The sequence below is a fragment of the Dermochelys coriacea genome, chromosome 9 (genome assembly GCF_009764565.3).
Source record: "Dermochelys coriacea isolate rDerCor1 chromosome 9, rDerCor1.pri.v4, whole genome shotgun sequence".
NCBI lineage: Eukaryota > Metazoa > Chordata > Testudines > Dermochelyidae > Dermochelys > Dermochelys coriacea.
In genome coordinates, this window is record NC_050076.1 from 34961331 (window position 1) to 34976717 (window position 15387).

The window sequence follows — 15387 nt, forward strand, 5'->3', positions numbered from 1 at the left end:
CACAGGTCTGTGGACCCAGACTGGCAGGCTTGATCCCAGTTGCAGTGTGGACATATTCACAGTGGCTTGTGCAACCACATAGTCTTCAGTGGCATGCTTATGCAAGTGAGGGCAAAATCTTTGCCTTATAATTAATCTATTGATGCATAAACCAGAATACTACCCATCTCACCCTTCCTACATTCTGTTGGCTCTGCAGTGCTATCAGGAATACAAGGAGTAAAAGCATGTTTAAAGAATGGAGAAATATGACTGGATACACACATGGAGCAGCTCTGTAAAGTGCAGCATTTCAAAGACATGTTTCAGAGTACAGATGCACTTTGAGAATAAGGATCTGACACAGCATCCTTGGGAAAAATGTCCTCTTACTTTCTGTTGTGCTGTCACCCCATCTGTCCAACCAAAAGATAGCTGGATTTCAATGGTAGCGTGAATAAATAGTTAGGGAAGCACTTTGTAATCCTTCATGATGAAAGGTGCTATTGTTTATTTTATTTCCTCTTTTCATTTCCTATGAATAGATTTAATGTTGCCTTAAAGGTAGATTTTTGCATGTCATTTTGAAATAGCCAACTTTTGGTCAACAGCTATTGAAAATTTGCTGGCTGCATTTTGAGTTTTTTACGCAGGATGTTTGCATTGTAAATAATTCAGACACTTTTTCATTAAACATGAAAGAGAACTTTGGGGAGTAGCACAATCAGTAGCTGGAATGCATATGAGATGCTTTGCATAAAGCACGGGTACTTTCAGTGGCAGAATGGACTAGGGAAAGAATGCATGTATCACATAAGAACATATGCCTTTTCCAATTAGAGGTCCTCCAGAGACATTTAAGATGAAATGGGACCCACATTTGAGCATAAATCTGGTGTTTCACTTCTAAATATGTTAAGTGCTTTTTTTTTTTATCATGTGTGCACTACACTTCTTTTCAGGGATTTTTATTTGACTCAGATATGTATCTACTTTTTAATACTTTTTGATGTCCAATACAATTTATTTTTTACTGTTGCACTTTAAGAAATTTAACACCTCTGTTATGCAACTGGAAATACAAAAAGAATACGCATCCTTAAAATACTTACTGATAACAGGATTCATTTGTTTATATTTTCAAACTACTGTACAAACATAAAGTGCTGTCCCATATAATTGATAAGAATTATTGGTATTCTAAGGGCATATAAAGAGATGTGTCCCTTTCCTCAGGTGATGCCTGGAGTGGACTTTATCTGATACCTCTTTCCCAATCCCTACTCAGCCAAAGGACATATATTTACCATGTGTGGGTTTAAATATCCAATTGCAATTAAGTCATGATACAGGCCCATAATTTAGCAGTTTTAACATTTATGTGATGTGGCATTCACAAAATAATGGAAAGTCTCATTTGTTTTGTTTTTATATAATAAAAGCCATTTTTAAAGAGAATCTTTGACCAGATTTTAACTGGATTTTGGGTAACAAGAAACGGTCTAGATTCTGATCTTGCACCATTTTTACTGCTGAACATAACAGTGATTAAATTCATGGAGGATGATAGGTCCATCAATGGCTATTAGCCAGGATGGTGTCCCTAACCTGTTTGCCAGAAGCTGGGAATGAGCAAGAGGCGATGGATCACTGGATGAATACCTGTTCTGTTCATTCCGTCTGGGGCACCTGGCATTGGCCACTGTCAGAAGACAGGATACTAGTTTAGATGGACCTTTGGTCTGACCCAGTATGGCCATTCTTTGTTTACTTCAGTGGATTTGCCCTAGATTTACACTGAATGGGAAAGGAATCAGTGCTCACCAGTATCCCCACTATAGCACAGCCAGAAATTGTAATACAAAATTGAAACTGACTAAAGTGTCCTGCTGCTATTTGGCTCTTAGGAAATCAAGCTCTCCATTGCCAGAAGGTCGGAGACTTTAGTTTAAACTCCTGCATTTTTCACTTACCATATCAATAATGCCTTTTCTTGCAGTGTTGCTACTAGAAGCAAACCAGATGCTGAAATCATGGTGGAAACAAAAACAACTGAAGACTTTCCGAATCCTCTCAACAGCAGCGATGAAAGCACAGGCAGCTGGTCCCAGCTAGTTAATGATGAGGACAATCCTGATGATACAAGTAGCTACTTGCAACTCAGTGAGAGATCCATGAGGTATCTGCATTCTGTTTGTGTTTGATGTACAATAGGGACTAATCACCAAGCTAAAGGTTTGATGATTGTTTGTCAGGAAAGTGAGACACGCAAGGTGTAATCAGAATGTACAGAAACAGAACTAGCTACAAAATATGTCTTTCGTTGTGAAGTGCATGTTCTGGTTCTTAGCCAGGTCTTTGTATACATTAGTAGCTGGCATCCTACACAGAAAGAACTACCCAACCCCAAGCAACTGCATCATGCCCCTACAATGAAAGCACCACCTGACAAACTAATTACTGTAAATAATGAATTGTTTTATCTACTGCTGCTTGCAAACATGCTTATTTGGGCATTTTCTTGGGTAATTTACATTTTAGGATGTTGTACAGAGCTCTCTGTTGATTGGGATGAACACAGAGTAAAAAATTAGAGCCATTTTGTGACTGGGCCTGTATGGAAGCACAGGAAGTTTCTCCCTTCCCTAGAGTCCCTAGGTAGGGACAGCTTTGATGTAGCTACAGGGAGTAGAGGGTCTGGACTAGATCAGCACCACTGGTGGCATTAGAGTTCCTGGCCGCCTCTATACCCACACAGCTGACCAGTACAGTGGGAACAAATTCTTAAAGGATGACAGAGTTTCTGTTATAGTGTGCCATTTTCTGAGTTAGCAAGTACAATTGTGGCTGACCTGGCATATATTTTTCTTGGGATTGCCCCTACAGTGCCCCACATTCTGCATCCCTCTCAAGGCCAGACTTGTCAAAGAAGTCATCTGGTCCTTAGAGCTTATATACAATGATGTTAGTCTGACTGACCTCATCCCTTTAAAGATTTACTATTTACTAAAAGCTTTTCTCGTGAACTCTTAAATAAAACTAACATTTTTGCCTGTTAACCACACCACTCTCCTCCGCATTGTGAAGACAAAGAGGAAAGTACTATATTGGGCTGGGGAAAAGCAGAGAGCCTATGAATGTCATATAGCACTGCTGGGTTAGTTGAAAGAATGTTGAGCTGGGCTATGTATACGAGTTTGAGTGAATGTGCATCTCATTATGTACAGGACCCAGCCTTTAACAAATTCTTAAATGTGAGAAAGCTAATATACTGTGCCTCATGGCTCTCCCCACTGAGAAATCAATGCAGTAAACTAGAGTGCACCAATTATTAACACTCTGACTTTGTAAAAGTTGATGGCAAGAGGTACTGTAATCACTACTTTGGTGTGAGAAAAATCTATAGGAGTTTTAATTGAAACAGATTGGTTCAATTTCACCCCACTACATAGGATAAAAAATTCTCCATTGTTGGTGTTAATATGCACTGGGGTCAGTAAATACACAGCATCTTGGTTGTATAGTTATGTGGACAGACTGATAATCTAATTTATGATGATGTCATACAGTGAACAGGCATTATCTTATCAAACATCCTGAGATGAAAAGATTCATTCTTGCAATGTAACCAAAGAGAATGCTTCCAAATATTATTGATCCCACTGAAAACACTGGCTCTGGTTGAAATCTCAGTCTATATTTCATACTGGCCAGCAAGACAAGACAGGTTGCCATTATATCAGTAAGTTCCATCAGATTCCTTGCAATGTTCAGATGGTATGATTTACTGCACCAAAAGAGCTGCCTGTGTTATGGGTAGGGCATTACCCAGAAGGTAAGTAGTGAGGGCAGGCAGGCAGACCCTTGCCTTACCCCACCATGTTCAGATGTATTTGAATCTCTGCAGGTGTACTCAGGACATCTCTAACTATTTGATAGTCATGCTGTATAAAAACTCATGTAGCTTGTTTTTCTGTCAAAGGTTAGATGTTGGACTAAAATTCACATAGTACTGCATAAGCCATGAACAAGATTGAGTCAGTTATTTTTTTTTTCAGTTCAGAGCATCACTGGATGCATGACTCATCTAGAATTATTTTAAACATGTCAGTATCCTTCTTCCTGGGAATCATTTATTGAGAAGGATTGGAGTAATATGCCCTGGTTTTGTGTAACCTGGGTTTAGAGCAGTAACTCTGTATACTGGGGGACATCCCATTCACTTTTCTTTGCACATTAATTAGAAAATGTACGGATCTGTAGTAGTGCAGATTGGCACTAATATTTAAACTTTTGCTTTGTCAGCAATGGCAACAGCAGTACCACTAGCAGTCTTGGCATTATGGACCTGGAAATTTATCAGGAAAACATGCCCTCTTCTCCTATGATTAAGTAAGTAGCCACTAAAATGAAGTCTATATATTTAGAAGTGCTATTCCAATTTCAGCTGAAAATCATTTATATCATCCCAAACATGCCAACAAACGCCTGCTTATCAGTGCTTTTAAGATGCTGTTTAGGCTGTCATTAGTCTTAGATAAATGCATATGCAGGTATCCTTATGCAGAGTGATAGTACTAGCTTATGGTTAGGCTGTTTCTGGTGGGCACATTGAAGGATATATTTCCACCATGTACTCTGTTTAAAGAGAGAATTAACTAAGTTATCCACTTCTCACAATGTGAACACTCAAAAAATAACTTTCTCAAAGGCTTCTCCTACTAGCAGTTAAGATCAGTATAGCAGAGTCAATTAATTTAAGCCAAGGAAAGAGAAATCATAACGTTCTTTACAAGATGTATAATTTGGCCCAAGACGCTCCGTATCAACTGTCTCTGGGCATGATTCTACCAAACTTACTCAAGAGCAGTAAAGTTATAAAGAGATGTGCAAGTACCTGCCTAAAGATTCTGGTACCCTGAAACACGGTATAACCTACTGATAAATAGTAGAATGCAGTGGTATAATTGTAGAAATGAGTATACTGTACATCATGCAGAGAAGACAGGCGCTTTGCAAAGTCACTGTGAGCCCCAGAAACTCCTCACAATCCACTAATGGATCACAACCCATTTTTAGATCACTGAGGATCTAGCTTCTCCTGCTAGCCAAAGGTTCTGACCTTTTTTTGATATACACATAGGCCAATCACCTTTCTGTAGAATTGTAAATATTCTGTTTCAACTGCGGACTGAGGATGATAGCCATAATAAAACATTTACACCTTGCTGCCAGCACCATAGAGTGCTGGCTGCTGCTCACAGACACTTCAAGCTGACACCCTTCACTTACATATGCAGTGCCTGTAGAACTAAGTGTTCTCAATCACTAGCCAGCTACTGATGAATTTACCAGATGCCAGCCAAGAAACTTGAGATTCTGTGAAGACAGGTCAGGAAAGGCGAGAAAAGTAAGGCAATCTGTAACTACAGAAAGCAAGGATCAGACAGAGAACAGTTTGATATTGAAATAGAAGATCTAAGAAGATTTTTAATTGTAGATTCATGAATGGTGTACATATGCCAAGAATTGCCTCACATTCATGATAAACCATGCAGTGAACGCTGCCATTTTAAACTTTCCCCCATATATGGCAGCAGCTACCAAAAAAAAAATGTACATGATCTTGCTTCCATGTAACTTTCCATTTAAGCCTGGGATTCTTCAGTCTTTTTGAGGAGGATAATAGTAGTTCTTCCAGCCAAATGCTACACATGCACAATTTCCCTTGATTAAGTACAGAATGGGATCTTATGTAAATCTATACAGTGGATGCTATACTTCTGCAGATATCACGTGGCTGTAACTTTATTACCAGATGTACAGCCTTCTGCAATATGTAGATAGGTGGGGACCTACTCCTCCAAAAGAGAGGACATGGAGGTTCTGTGACAGTGAGTCTGGCATTTTCCCCCCTGCTGTCTATCAGGAAATCACAGTGGTACATATGAAATGAGGACCTCTTGACATTTTTGGAAGATATTGAAATAACCCAATTATCAAAATAGAGCTGATATGCTAAAAAATGACAGTTTCTGAAGATACTTGTTCATTATGGTTACATACAGCTATGACAGGCATAAAAAGAAGGCAGGATTTAAAAAGATGCAGCATGGGTGGAACATTGTAGTATGTGGCCATGTCACAAGACTTGTAGTTTCTTATCCTGATTACACGATGGGCAACAGTAATGATACATTGATTTTCATGAAGTGTAATGTACAAGGCACTCTGCAAGCAGTATGTCATACTGGGGTGATAACATTGTGAAGCACGTACCCTGATTCACATCTCTCCCCATACTGTTTATCTTTTTTGCAACATTATTGATTAAAATTTTACATAAGACAAATTCATCACCTCAACTCTAATGAAACAATGCTTTACACTGTCCCTAATATTACTAACAGGCTTTGTTGTTGTTTGTTTCTAAGTGAATTAGCAGAAGAAAAGGCTTTCCTTGAAGAACAGCCAGAGAACATAGAGGGTAAGTTGAATGTATCAGTTGTGACATAGAAATTTGACTTGATGTAGGGCTTCTAAGGTTAATACATGTAATTGCATAGTGACTACTTTTTCAGAAAGCACTTCTGGACTATCAGAGGAAACAGCCAATTGTCAAAAAGACCTACTGGTGATAAACTTTGACCTGGAGCCAGAGTGCCCAGATGCAGAGCTACGAACCACTCTTCAATGGATAGCTGCTTCTGAACTTGGAATACCAACCATCTATTTTCAGAAAACTCAGGAAAACAGAATTGAAAAGGTAGTATGTATACAATGTAGTGCATAACATCAATGTACTTAAACCTCTGAACTGTAAACCCAAAGTTTGTAATGACAACAAAAATTCTTCACAGCTGAGGTATATAGCTCAAAAGAATAATCACTTAAAATGAGATCTCCTCAAATAGAGTACAGTATACACCAGTGAAGCAGATTTCACCTATTCAGGTCAGCCATTCTATTGCATGAAAGTGACAGCTACATAAATCAGGACAGAGTTAACAAAAAAAATCCTTAATGAGGATGTTCTTGGACAGGGCCAAGTGGTTACATGGAGTTTAACAAATGCCATGCACTGTCTTAGTTTCCACTTAGGTCCCACTTACGCCAGTTGAGGAAAATCCTGTTCCCACTGATGTAAGTGGCAATAGGAGCAGAATTTGACATGGGACATAGAGTAGTGCATAAGATTCTGCATGGATCCCATACACTGAGGTGAATTTCACTTCCAAAAACTGAAAGAGGGTCTTGTTTAACAGTGCTCTACTTGGCATTGGTCCCCTGATAATGGCTCTACGCCAACATTGAACCTTCCCTATTCCAGGGCCACCCTGCTTCAGCCCCAACACGAGACCTACCTCAGACATGACTGAGCTCGTGACTAGTTGCCCAAAGACCCAAGGAGCAATTCCTGCAAATAGGAAGAGTTGGAGCACTGCTGTGTGCTGAGCCTACCTCCTTTTCCACAGCCACCCACGCTCACAGAACTTCCCCTGTGGGCAGATCCATTGGCTTTGTAGACCCTTTGTGCTAGTGAAGCTGCAGCACGGTGAAGACCTGGACCCCCAAATTTCAAATATACAAGGAAGTGTACTTTAGTGACTAGAACTTCGATTTAGTGTTTATTTTGCACAATGATTAGGTTTTTTCCAAGTCTTTTGAGACTGTTTAATAAAATCCATAACAGCCTCTCCTCTGGATATGAGTGTTTAATTGCAAAAATCAGCTTTCCACAAGGGTACCTACCCCAGTTAAAACTGATAGTCCTGCAGGAGTGGGGCTTTAGCTACTAATTAAACATCAATTTTGCCAGCCACATGTGTGAAGGCATAACTATCTTTAGATGGTGAAGTGAACAGATTTTAAACCCTTTCAAGTTTCATTATGGTGTTTTTCCAAAATATCAAAGCATGCAAGCTCAAAATGGCCTCCAGCACTATGGGCCCTCAGTTACATGGAGGATATTTCATATTCCAAGGGCTTGCTTAATCCCCTTAATGATAACCACAGTATACAATTGCAGACAGTTTTTGACTGCCAAAACTGTCCGTTTCCCAGGGTCAGCTTTAAAGGTTCCATCCAGCCATCAGGTTTACAGAAATGTCAGGGTATTTAAATACATCAATGAAAGAAAAAATATTAGTCAATATTTTGGCATTTTAAAATAATATCTATGGGAAGATCATTTTATGTAGCAGAGCTATTGTTTGGTAATTCTTGAGTACATGCATTTGGGAATCATAAACATAATTTAAAATGCATTCAGCAGCAACTGTCCAAATTGCATCTTATTTAAGAAGCAGCTGTCAGCTTTACTCATGTGCTTTTGCAAACAGTTAATTCAATTGCTAAAATGCACTAGAGAATAATGAAGTACATCCTGCCTACAAAGCTGCTCTTGGAAATCACGTGCTTATTACATATAATATACATATTAAAGTTTAGGACTCAGTATGTAAATAGCAAACAGCTACACGAGCTACAGCTACACAATATTTTCTTGTGTGGTTTAAAACTGGAAGATGTATAAAAAGGAGCCTAATTAGTTATTGATTGTGAAATTCAAGGAAATGAAAAGCTTTGATTTTCATTTCCAAGCCTGAAAAAAGATAGGCCAGATGCATGACATTATGAAGTCTATTATTAAAATAGGAAAACACAAAAGTGGATACAATGTAGGATTTTTTTCCTGCTGTTTAAGATTATAAATGAAATGTAACCAAACAAGAATACTGACTATGATAATGAAAGAGAAAAGTATTTTTCCTTCAAATCTAAGATCTTCAGGTTGGATCCCTGGGGTTCTACAAGATACAGTACCTATTATTTTGATAATGGGCTGTCAATATCATGGAAGGCTGTAATTATTTATCAGGGTTAAAGATCTCACATTGCTGTAATTAGTGAAGTTATTCCTGTTTACAGCTGAGTTGCTCTTGATTTAACTGGTGTCATTAAGAACAGAGTCTGGCTCTCACAGATTATAGACTTTCAGAAATGAAATGCAAAGTTTCCAGATGTCCAAATCCATATTTTAGATGTTTGAGATCCATATTTTATAGACAGAACCCTCCGCAGATTGCACTGCTATTGTGTGTATGCAGTGCCTGAATCAGTGGAGTTCTGATCCCTGGCAGGGCTCCGTAATGTCATCATATTCTGAAGATTTATTTGCATGTACTTATTTAACAAAAGCTGGTTAAGAATACACAATGAATGAAACCCTAAATGTGCCATTTTATCTAGTTTCTAGATGTTATGCGGTTAGTTCACCAGAAGTCCTGGAAAGTGGGTGATATCTTTCATGCGGTGGTACAATACTGCAAGCTACGTGAGGAAAGCAGGGAGAAGACACCTAGCCTCTTTGACTGGCTTCTCGAAGTGGGATAAGAAACCTCTTAAATGTTTGGCATTTTCATTTTAATCCAGCTTAAGTGGCAGTGGTTTGTGTAATGCTCTAATTTTCAAACATCAGTGCATAAAACAAGCAGAGATATAGAAACTCTGCGGACAGTGCACACAACTGTACACTGAGCAAAGTGAAATTAAGGTGCACCATATACTGTTATATCATGTGGAGGAACTTTGACATATTGTACTTTTGGATGTACTGTATTAGGAAAGGATGGGGTTTTTTGCCTTTAAAGTGAATGGATAATATGAAGGATGGATGAAAATAGGATATATTTCTATAATCAAATATTCTGTTAATATTGTTTGATTATTTCAATCAACTGAAATGAAATTATACACTAACAACATTCAGTTTTTAAAACATGAAAATTTGTACAGGTTAACTATTAGAACACTAGTTTTCCAGATGGAGATCCAAATGAATGCTTATGAGGAGATGTGCATCTTTAGATAAATAATATAGATATCTAAGTATTTTTTAAAATCCTCACAGTATCTAAAGGGGTAGAAGACTTTGAGCTATTAGACCTTTACAGGTAGACGATACAGCAAGCTGCTAAAAATGCATTATAATTTCCTCATATGAGGCCATTTATTTCTTCTCCATAGCCTTTCACCATTCTTGTGTTTTTCTGGAGGAACTGAAATCCAGACTCTCAAATATTACTCTTTAAAAACATTCTGATTCCTTTCCATTTTAATCAGAGGCAGTTTGGACCAGTGGATAATCAGAAGATATGGGTTCAATCCCAGCTCTGACCTGCTGTGTCACCTTGGGCAAGTCACATCACCTCTGTGCCTCAGTTTCCCTATCTGTGAGAAGGGGGTGATGACAGTTACTTTCTTATGAAAGTATCTTATGCTTTAAGATCTATGGATAAAGAAAGAGCATATATTATATGATTTTAGTCTAATTAAATTTATTATTAAAAAGAAAAATCAACTGAACATAGTCCTACCTGAAAAACTGATTGTATTGTCTTACATATGCCTAAACTTTAATTTTGTTTTTGTTACTTACAAGAATACAAAATGAGTCTCAGCACATATAAGCATATGCTTACTTGCTCATTTTGAATATATATGTTTGGAATACAAATGATAGTTCATGTTATTACAGTAACATTGATATAACTACAGTAGACTGCTGTTGAGAACAGTTAGTATTATATACATAATTATAAATTCTCTTGACTCTGCCAAAGAGATTGATTTTTAATTTAAAGGGGGAAAAAAGTTTATTTCAGCAAAGCTCCTATTGTTTGAATTTCACATATACTGTGATTTTGCTTCTTTGAAAACATAAACATTCATTTTTTGTTTTCCCCTACACTAAATGATGTAATTGAAATTCTACCTATATTTCCCTGATAAAAGTTATTTGAAAGATCATTTATTTTCCTTATATCGGTATATGCTTCTGTAATTTTTCCTGAAATAATTCCTTTTGCACTAGATATTTTTGAAATTTTGAAATAGTTTTAAATAAAGTATGAAAAAGAGCCATACTATCAGTGTTACCACCATTAAATCCATTTCCACCCTCTCACACTCATTTGTTAGGGAAAAAATCTGTCCGTGAATCAACATCTATATCTACGTGATAAAGGTACATGGCTAACTCTACATTTACTCTACAGTATACACAAAACAGTAAAGATCACTTTACTGCGAGTATAAAGGTTGATCTTAAATTTAACTGTACAGCTATTGGGCCTGTTCCTGAGAAGTGCTGAAGCTCCACAGCTCCTATTGATGCCAGTGGAAGTTGTGGGTACTCAGCATCTCTGAGATGCTGACTGTTAATAACATAAGTATTGAGTGTTACGGATTGAAGGTACTTTGTTCTAACAAATGGGAAAAGGTATTTATTTTTAGACCAAATCCAGTTAGTTGTCAGTATACAAACTTTTGCTGTGCTAGAATAAATGTTTACTTACCCTACAAAGCACAACTATCATGACTGGTTTGTAACAGTGTGATGAAGTTACTTCTGTACAGTAGTTCTTTATGTTGCAATCTAATCAGAAATAAATTTGTGTTACAGTATGTGTCCTCTTTGCCTTTCTAAAAGGTGTTGTGTTTTTATTGCATATTGGAAATGGAAACTGTGTAATACATTTTATTTGACCAACTAAACAATATTCATGGCAATCATTTAGCCTTCCCAGACCTGCTTTTGCTGAATGCAATGTCTCAGAACAGGTCCTTACCCCAAAGGCAGTGATGGAAGTTGAGGTCACTCATCACCTGAAAGGCTCATGCCCTTAGTTTTATTTATTTATGGTCTAATTTTCAAAAGGGCTGCTCTTCTCTAATGCCCACTGACTTCAGTGGAATTTGTAGCTGCTCAGTACCTCTGAAAATCAAGCCACGACTCATATCGCTACTTACAGCTCTTTTTTAAAAAAAAAACTATGGAGTGGGTAATTAGATCTTAACAGATATCAGAAGCCAAACAGGGTCAGACTTGGCATTATATTGATGTATAATTTTGTAAGAGGATCAGATGCAATAGGAAATGAATCAGTAATAAACGAATATCCCTGCCCAGTGTGAGACGGTGCTGTTCTGCTGGAGGTACTGTCCTACTGATAAAACATTAACCTGTCTATACTAAGGTTATATGCAGGGTAGTTGTAGCCATGTCGGTTCCAGGATATTAGAGAGACAAGGTGGGTGAGTAATATCTTTTATTGGACCAACTTCTCTTGGTGACAGAGACAAGCTTTCAAGCCACACAGAGGAGATCTTCTGCTCTCCTCTGTTGGGCCAGTAAAGATATTACCTCACCCACCTTGTCTAGACTAAGGTCACATAAGTCTGAAAAAGGAACGGTTAGATCCAAAGAGCGTGTCTAAATTCTGCCCTGAAATTTCAGTTTGGTGAATAATTAGCCTCACTCCTCCAGCTCCACACAACTCTGGAGCAATGGGCTGGCAACAAACTAGCTAGCAATATTAAAATTTTAATTTAAGGTTTAAATAGTTAACAGTGGGTGAACTTAAGTAACTGTCACTAACTTGTACACGGGTCTCTAAGCATGTTAGAAACAGTGTCAATAAAATGTTATATTCATGTTATACCTTTAACTTCTCATTTAAGAATGGGTTCGTTTTCATTTCCATTCAGAGAGCTGTGGTTTTGCTGAGGTTCCAAGTTTTATTCAGATGACATGGTATATCCTGACTTATCCTGAAATACTGAGCACCTGCTTCTCCATTGAAATAGATGGGAGGCAAGTGCTCATTGGGTCTCAGGATTAGACTCAGAATAACCACAGCTACACTCTCTCCTTTTTGCTCAGTGCAGGAAGGATGCAAGAGCTAAAGCAAAAAGAAAAGGAGTACTTGTGGCACCTTAGAGACTAACAAATTTTTTAGAGCATAAGCTGTCGTGAGCTACAGCTCACTTCATCGGATGCATTTGGTGGAAAAAACAGAGGAAACAAAGCTTATGCTCTAAAAAATTTGTTAGTCTCTAAGGTGCCACAAGTCCTCCTTTTCTTTTTGCGAATACAGACTAACACGGCTGCTACTCTGAAAAGAGCTAAAGCAGGTTCCTTATTGTCATTGGTTAAACAGTGCAGAAATGCCAGAGCTTATTTAATTGTCACAAATGCTGCACACTCCTAATAGTCAGATGTTTAAAAAAAAAAAAAAAAAAAAAAAAAAAGCCTTTCCCACTACTGAACAGAAAAGGAAACCCAAGGTCAGGCTTAACTGGGTTGGGAAATCAGAATGATGGGTGTGGGGAGTCCATTATCAAAAACTGTGCTACAAAATTACAGTGAATTTTAAATGTAGTGATCAATGATGAAATTCACCAGAAATGAGACCACTATGTTTTATGCAGTTTCAGATAATGCCAGCAGCCTACACTTTGACTGAGATCACTACAGCTCCTCACCATGTGGCTCTGCCTAATAATTCTGCCTTACCCGTACATAGGTTTGAGGGGGCAGATGCCAAGGAAGTCTCCTTAGAGCTAGCTCTTCTGTTCAGTCTACTGCACACCCACATTAAGAGGAGGCAGAATCTGGCCAGCACTAAGATTCAATGAAGTTTATTGTACTCTCTGTGTAAGTATAGTAGTAACTCCTCAACATAAGTAAGGGTGGCAGAATTAAGCACTTAATTTCTTACATGCCAGATCTTGCTGCAGCACTGGTAGTCCTAACATTTGCATGGGAATTTAATTTTCACTGCTATGTAGGGTCTGTTTTTTTATGTTTAGAGGTTATCAGAAACTAATGATGCTAATCTTCCTAATACCTTGTACTAACATCAAAGATTGTCTTCTCACAACTCTTTGCTAAATTAAACAAGGCTGAAAACATTTTACTGTGGTTCAAGGTATGAATGATTATGATCTGCCTACAGTCAGCCTGTTAAATTCAGGATGTGTGTGTTTCTGGAGAGCTAGGTTTTGCTGCAGATACAGCCTGTTTATCTTGAATGGCCTTAGTACAGGGTTGTATAACTTGCATCCGATGGAGAGCTGTAGCTCATGAAAAGCTTATGCCCAAATAAATGTTAGTCTCTAAGGTGCCACAAGTCCTCCTTTTCTTTTTGCAGATACAGACTAACACGGCAGCTACTCTAAAACCAGAGAATGACTGTTACCATGAATCATGTATTCTAGTTTTCAGAATGTCAGGGAGACTGGTCAGGGATATGATCAGAGACCATGAAGGTTATTTAATAAATAAAAATCATCTCTAGCTTAGAAGGAAAGCAGCCAGTGTAGGAAGAGATTTAATTCAAGGCAGAGCCACTACTCTGAGGCTATACTAAGCCTTTGGCAACTATCAGTGAACTCATCATGCCACTGGTTTTAATGTTTCATATATCTAGTCCTGCAGCCATTTCATAATTGGGAATAGGCCCTTAGAAAATAACTTGATTGCAGCTGTAAAGACGTTAGCATTTAGCAGGACCAATAGTTAAATGAGCCATCTGGTCTACCAGGCTAATTAAAAATGATTAATAGGAAGATGGTGTCTGCTATTTGTGAGGCTCCTGCACACATACCCCCAATACACATACACCAGCTGTGGAGGAAAGTGAGATAGTGGAGAAAGCCACAGGAAAGCAGCACAGAGAGAAAATATGGTTAAGTGGCTGTTCCTCCTATCCCTCCACAAAAGGTCTGAGTGACCCTAAAGTGACAATAACCAAGGAGTGGCACAAGGAGTTGAAGAGGGGACTCTCACTAAATAATAAACCCGACCTCTCTCCCCTCTCTGTTCCCCACAAACTGCTTACCTTACCCAGTGAACGTGGAGGAGAGTTAAAGCTTTAATTCCTGCTGCATAATCCATCCACCCGCTCTGAGAGGTTAGAGCTCATCCATAGAGGCTGGCAGCCAATGATAGCCCTGATACTGTTCAGCTGTAGTGCTATGACTGGTTTGGGGTTCTGGAGGTTCAGGGGAGGCAGAGTCCTGCTATAGCTGGATGGGGCAGCAGGACTGTGATGCTGCTGCCCTATGAATCTCTCTCTCTCTCACACACACACACACACACACACACACACACTTACTTACTTACTTCTATTGGACGGGGTGGGAACAAATGCATTGGCTCTGCAGCTGCTTTAAACCTTGTATTGCTGGATCTTGTTTCCTTAAATTACTGCCCAGTTGCATTGGAGGGGAACACATGGGCTCAGTGAGATGTTGTATTGTTTGGAAAATACAAACTGCACACAGACACACACAAATACCCTCATTTGATTCTGTCCCCCTTGCACACAGACACTAATACCCTTCCCCCTTTCATGACTTTGATTCTGCCCTCCTTACCTCTTCACAGATTCGGTTACTGGTGACTGAACTGACCAGCTAGGTCCTAGTCTCTGCTGTCTCTCCAGAGAAAGAGCAGCTCTTCTGGGCAGTTGGGGGAAGAAAGAGGCAGCCACCACCAGAGGTTCTTCACCCACCCCACCCCCAGGTGAAGAGATGAATGGGGGAGGGAAAGCGGGGGGG

At 38.8% G+C, this 15387-nt stretch overlaps 1 protein-coding gene across 9 annotated transcripts in view; it reads left to right on the top strand.

Moving 5' to 3' along the window:
* LOC119861595 (SPHK1 interactor, AKAP domain containing) overlaps positions 1–11001 on the top strand; it is a 104683-nt gene extending 93682 nt beyond the window's left edge. For 3 of the 9 annotated variants that reach the window (XM_043492401.1, XM_043492402.1, XM_043492403.1), the window contains 5 exons: positions 1979–2158; positions 4285–4371; positions 6414–6466; positions 6546–6745; positions 9232–11001. In XM_043492401.1, the coding sequence (XP_043348336.1) occupies positions 1979–2158; positions 4285–4371; positions 6414–6466; positions 6546–6745; positions 9232–9375 (664 nt within the window). In that variant the 3' untranslated portion in view covers positions 9376–11001. The remainder of the gene's footprint in view (positions 1–1978; positions 2159–4284; positions 4372–6413; positions 6467–6545; positions 6746–9231) is intronic. The other 6 variants (XM_038416896.1, XM_038416898.2, XM_043492405.1 and 3 more) reach the window with 5 other exon arrangements.
* Positions 11002–15387: the final 4386 nt, after the last annotated feature.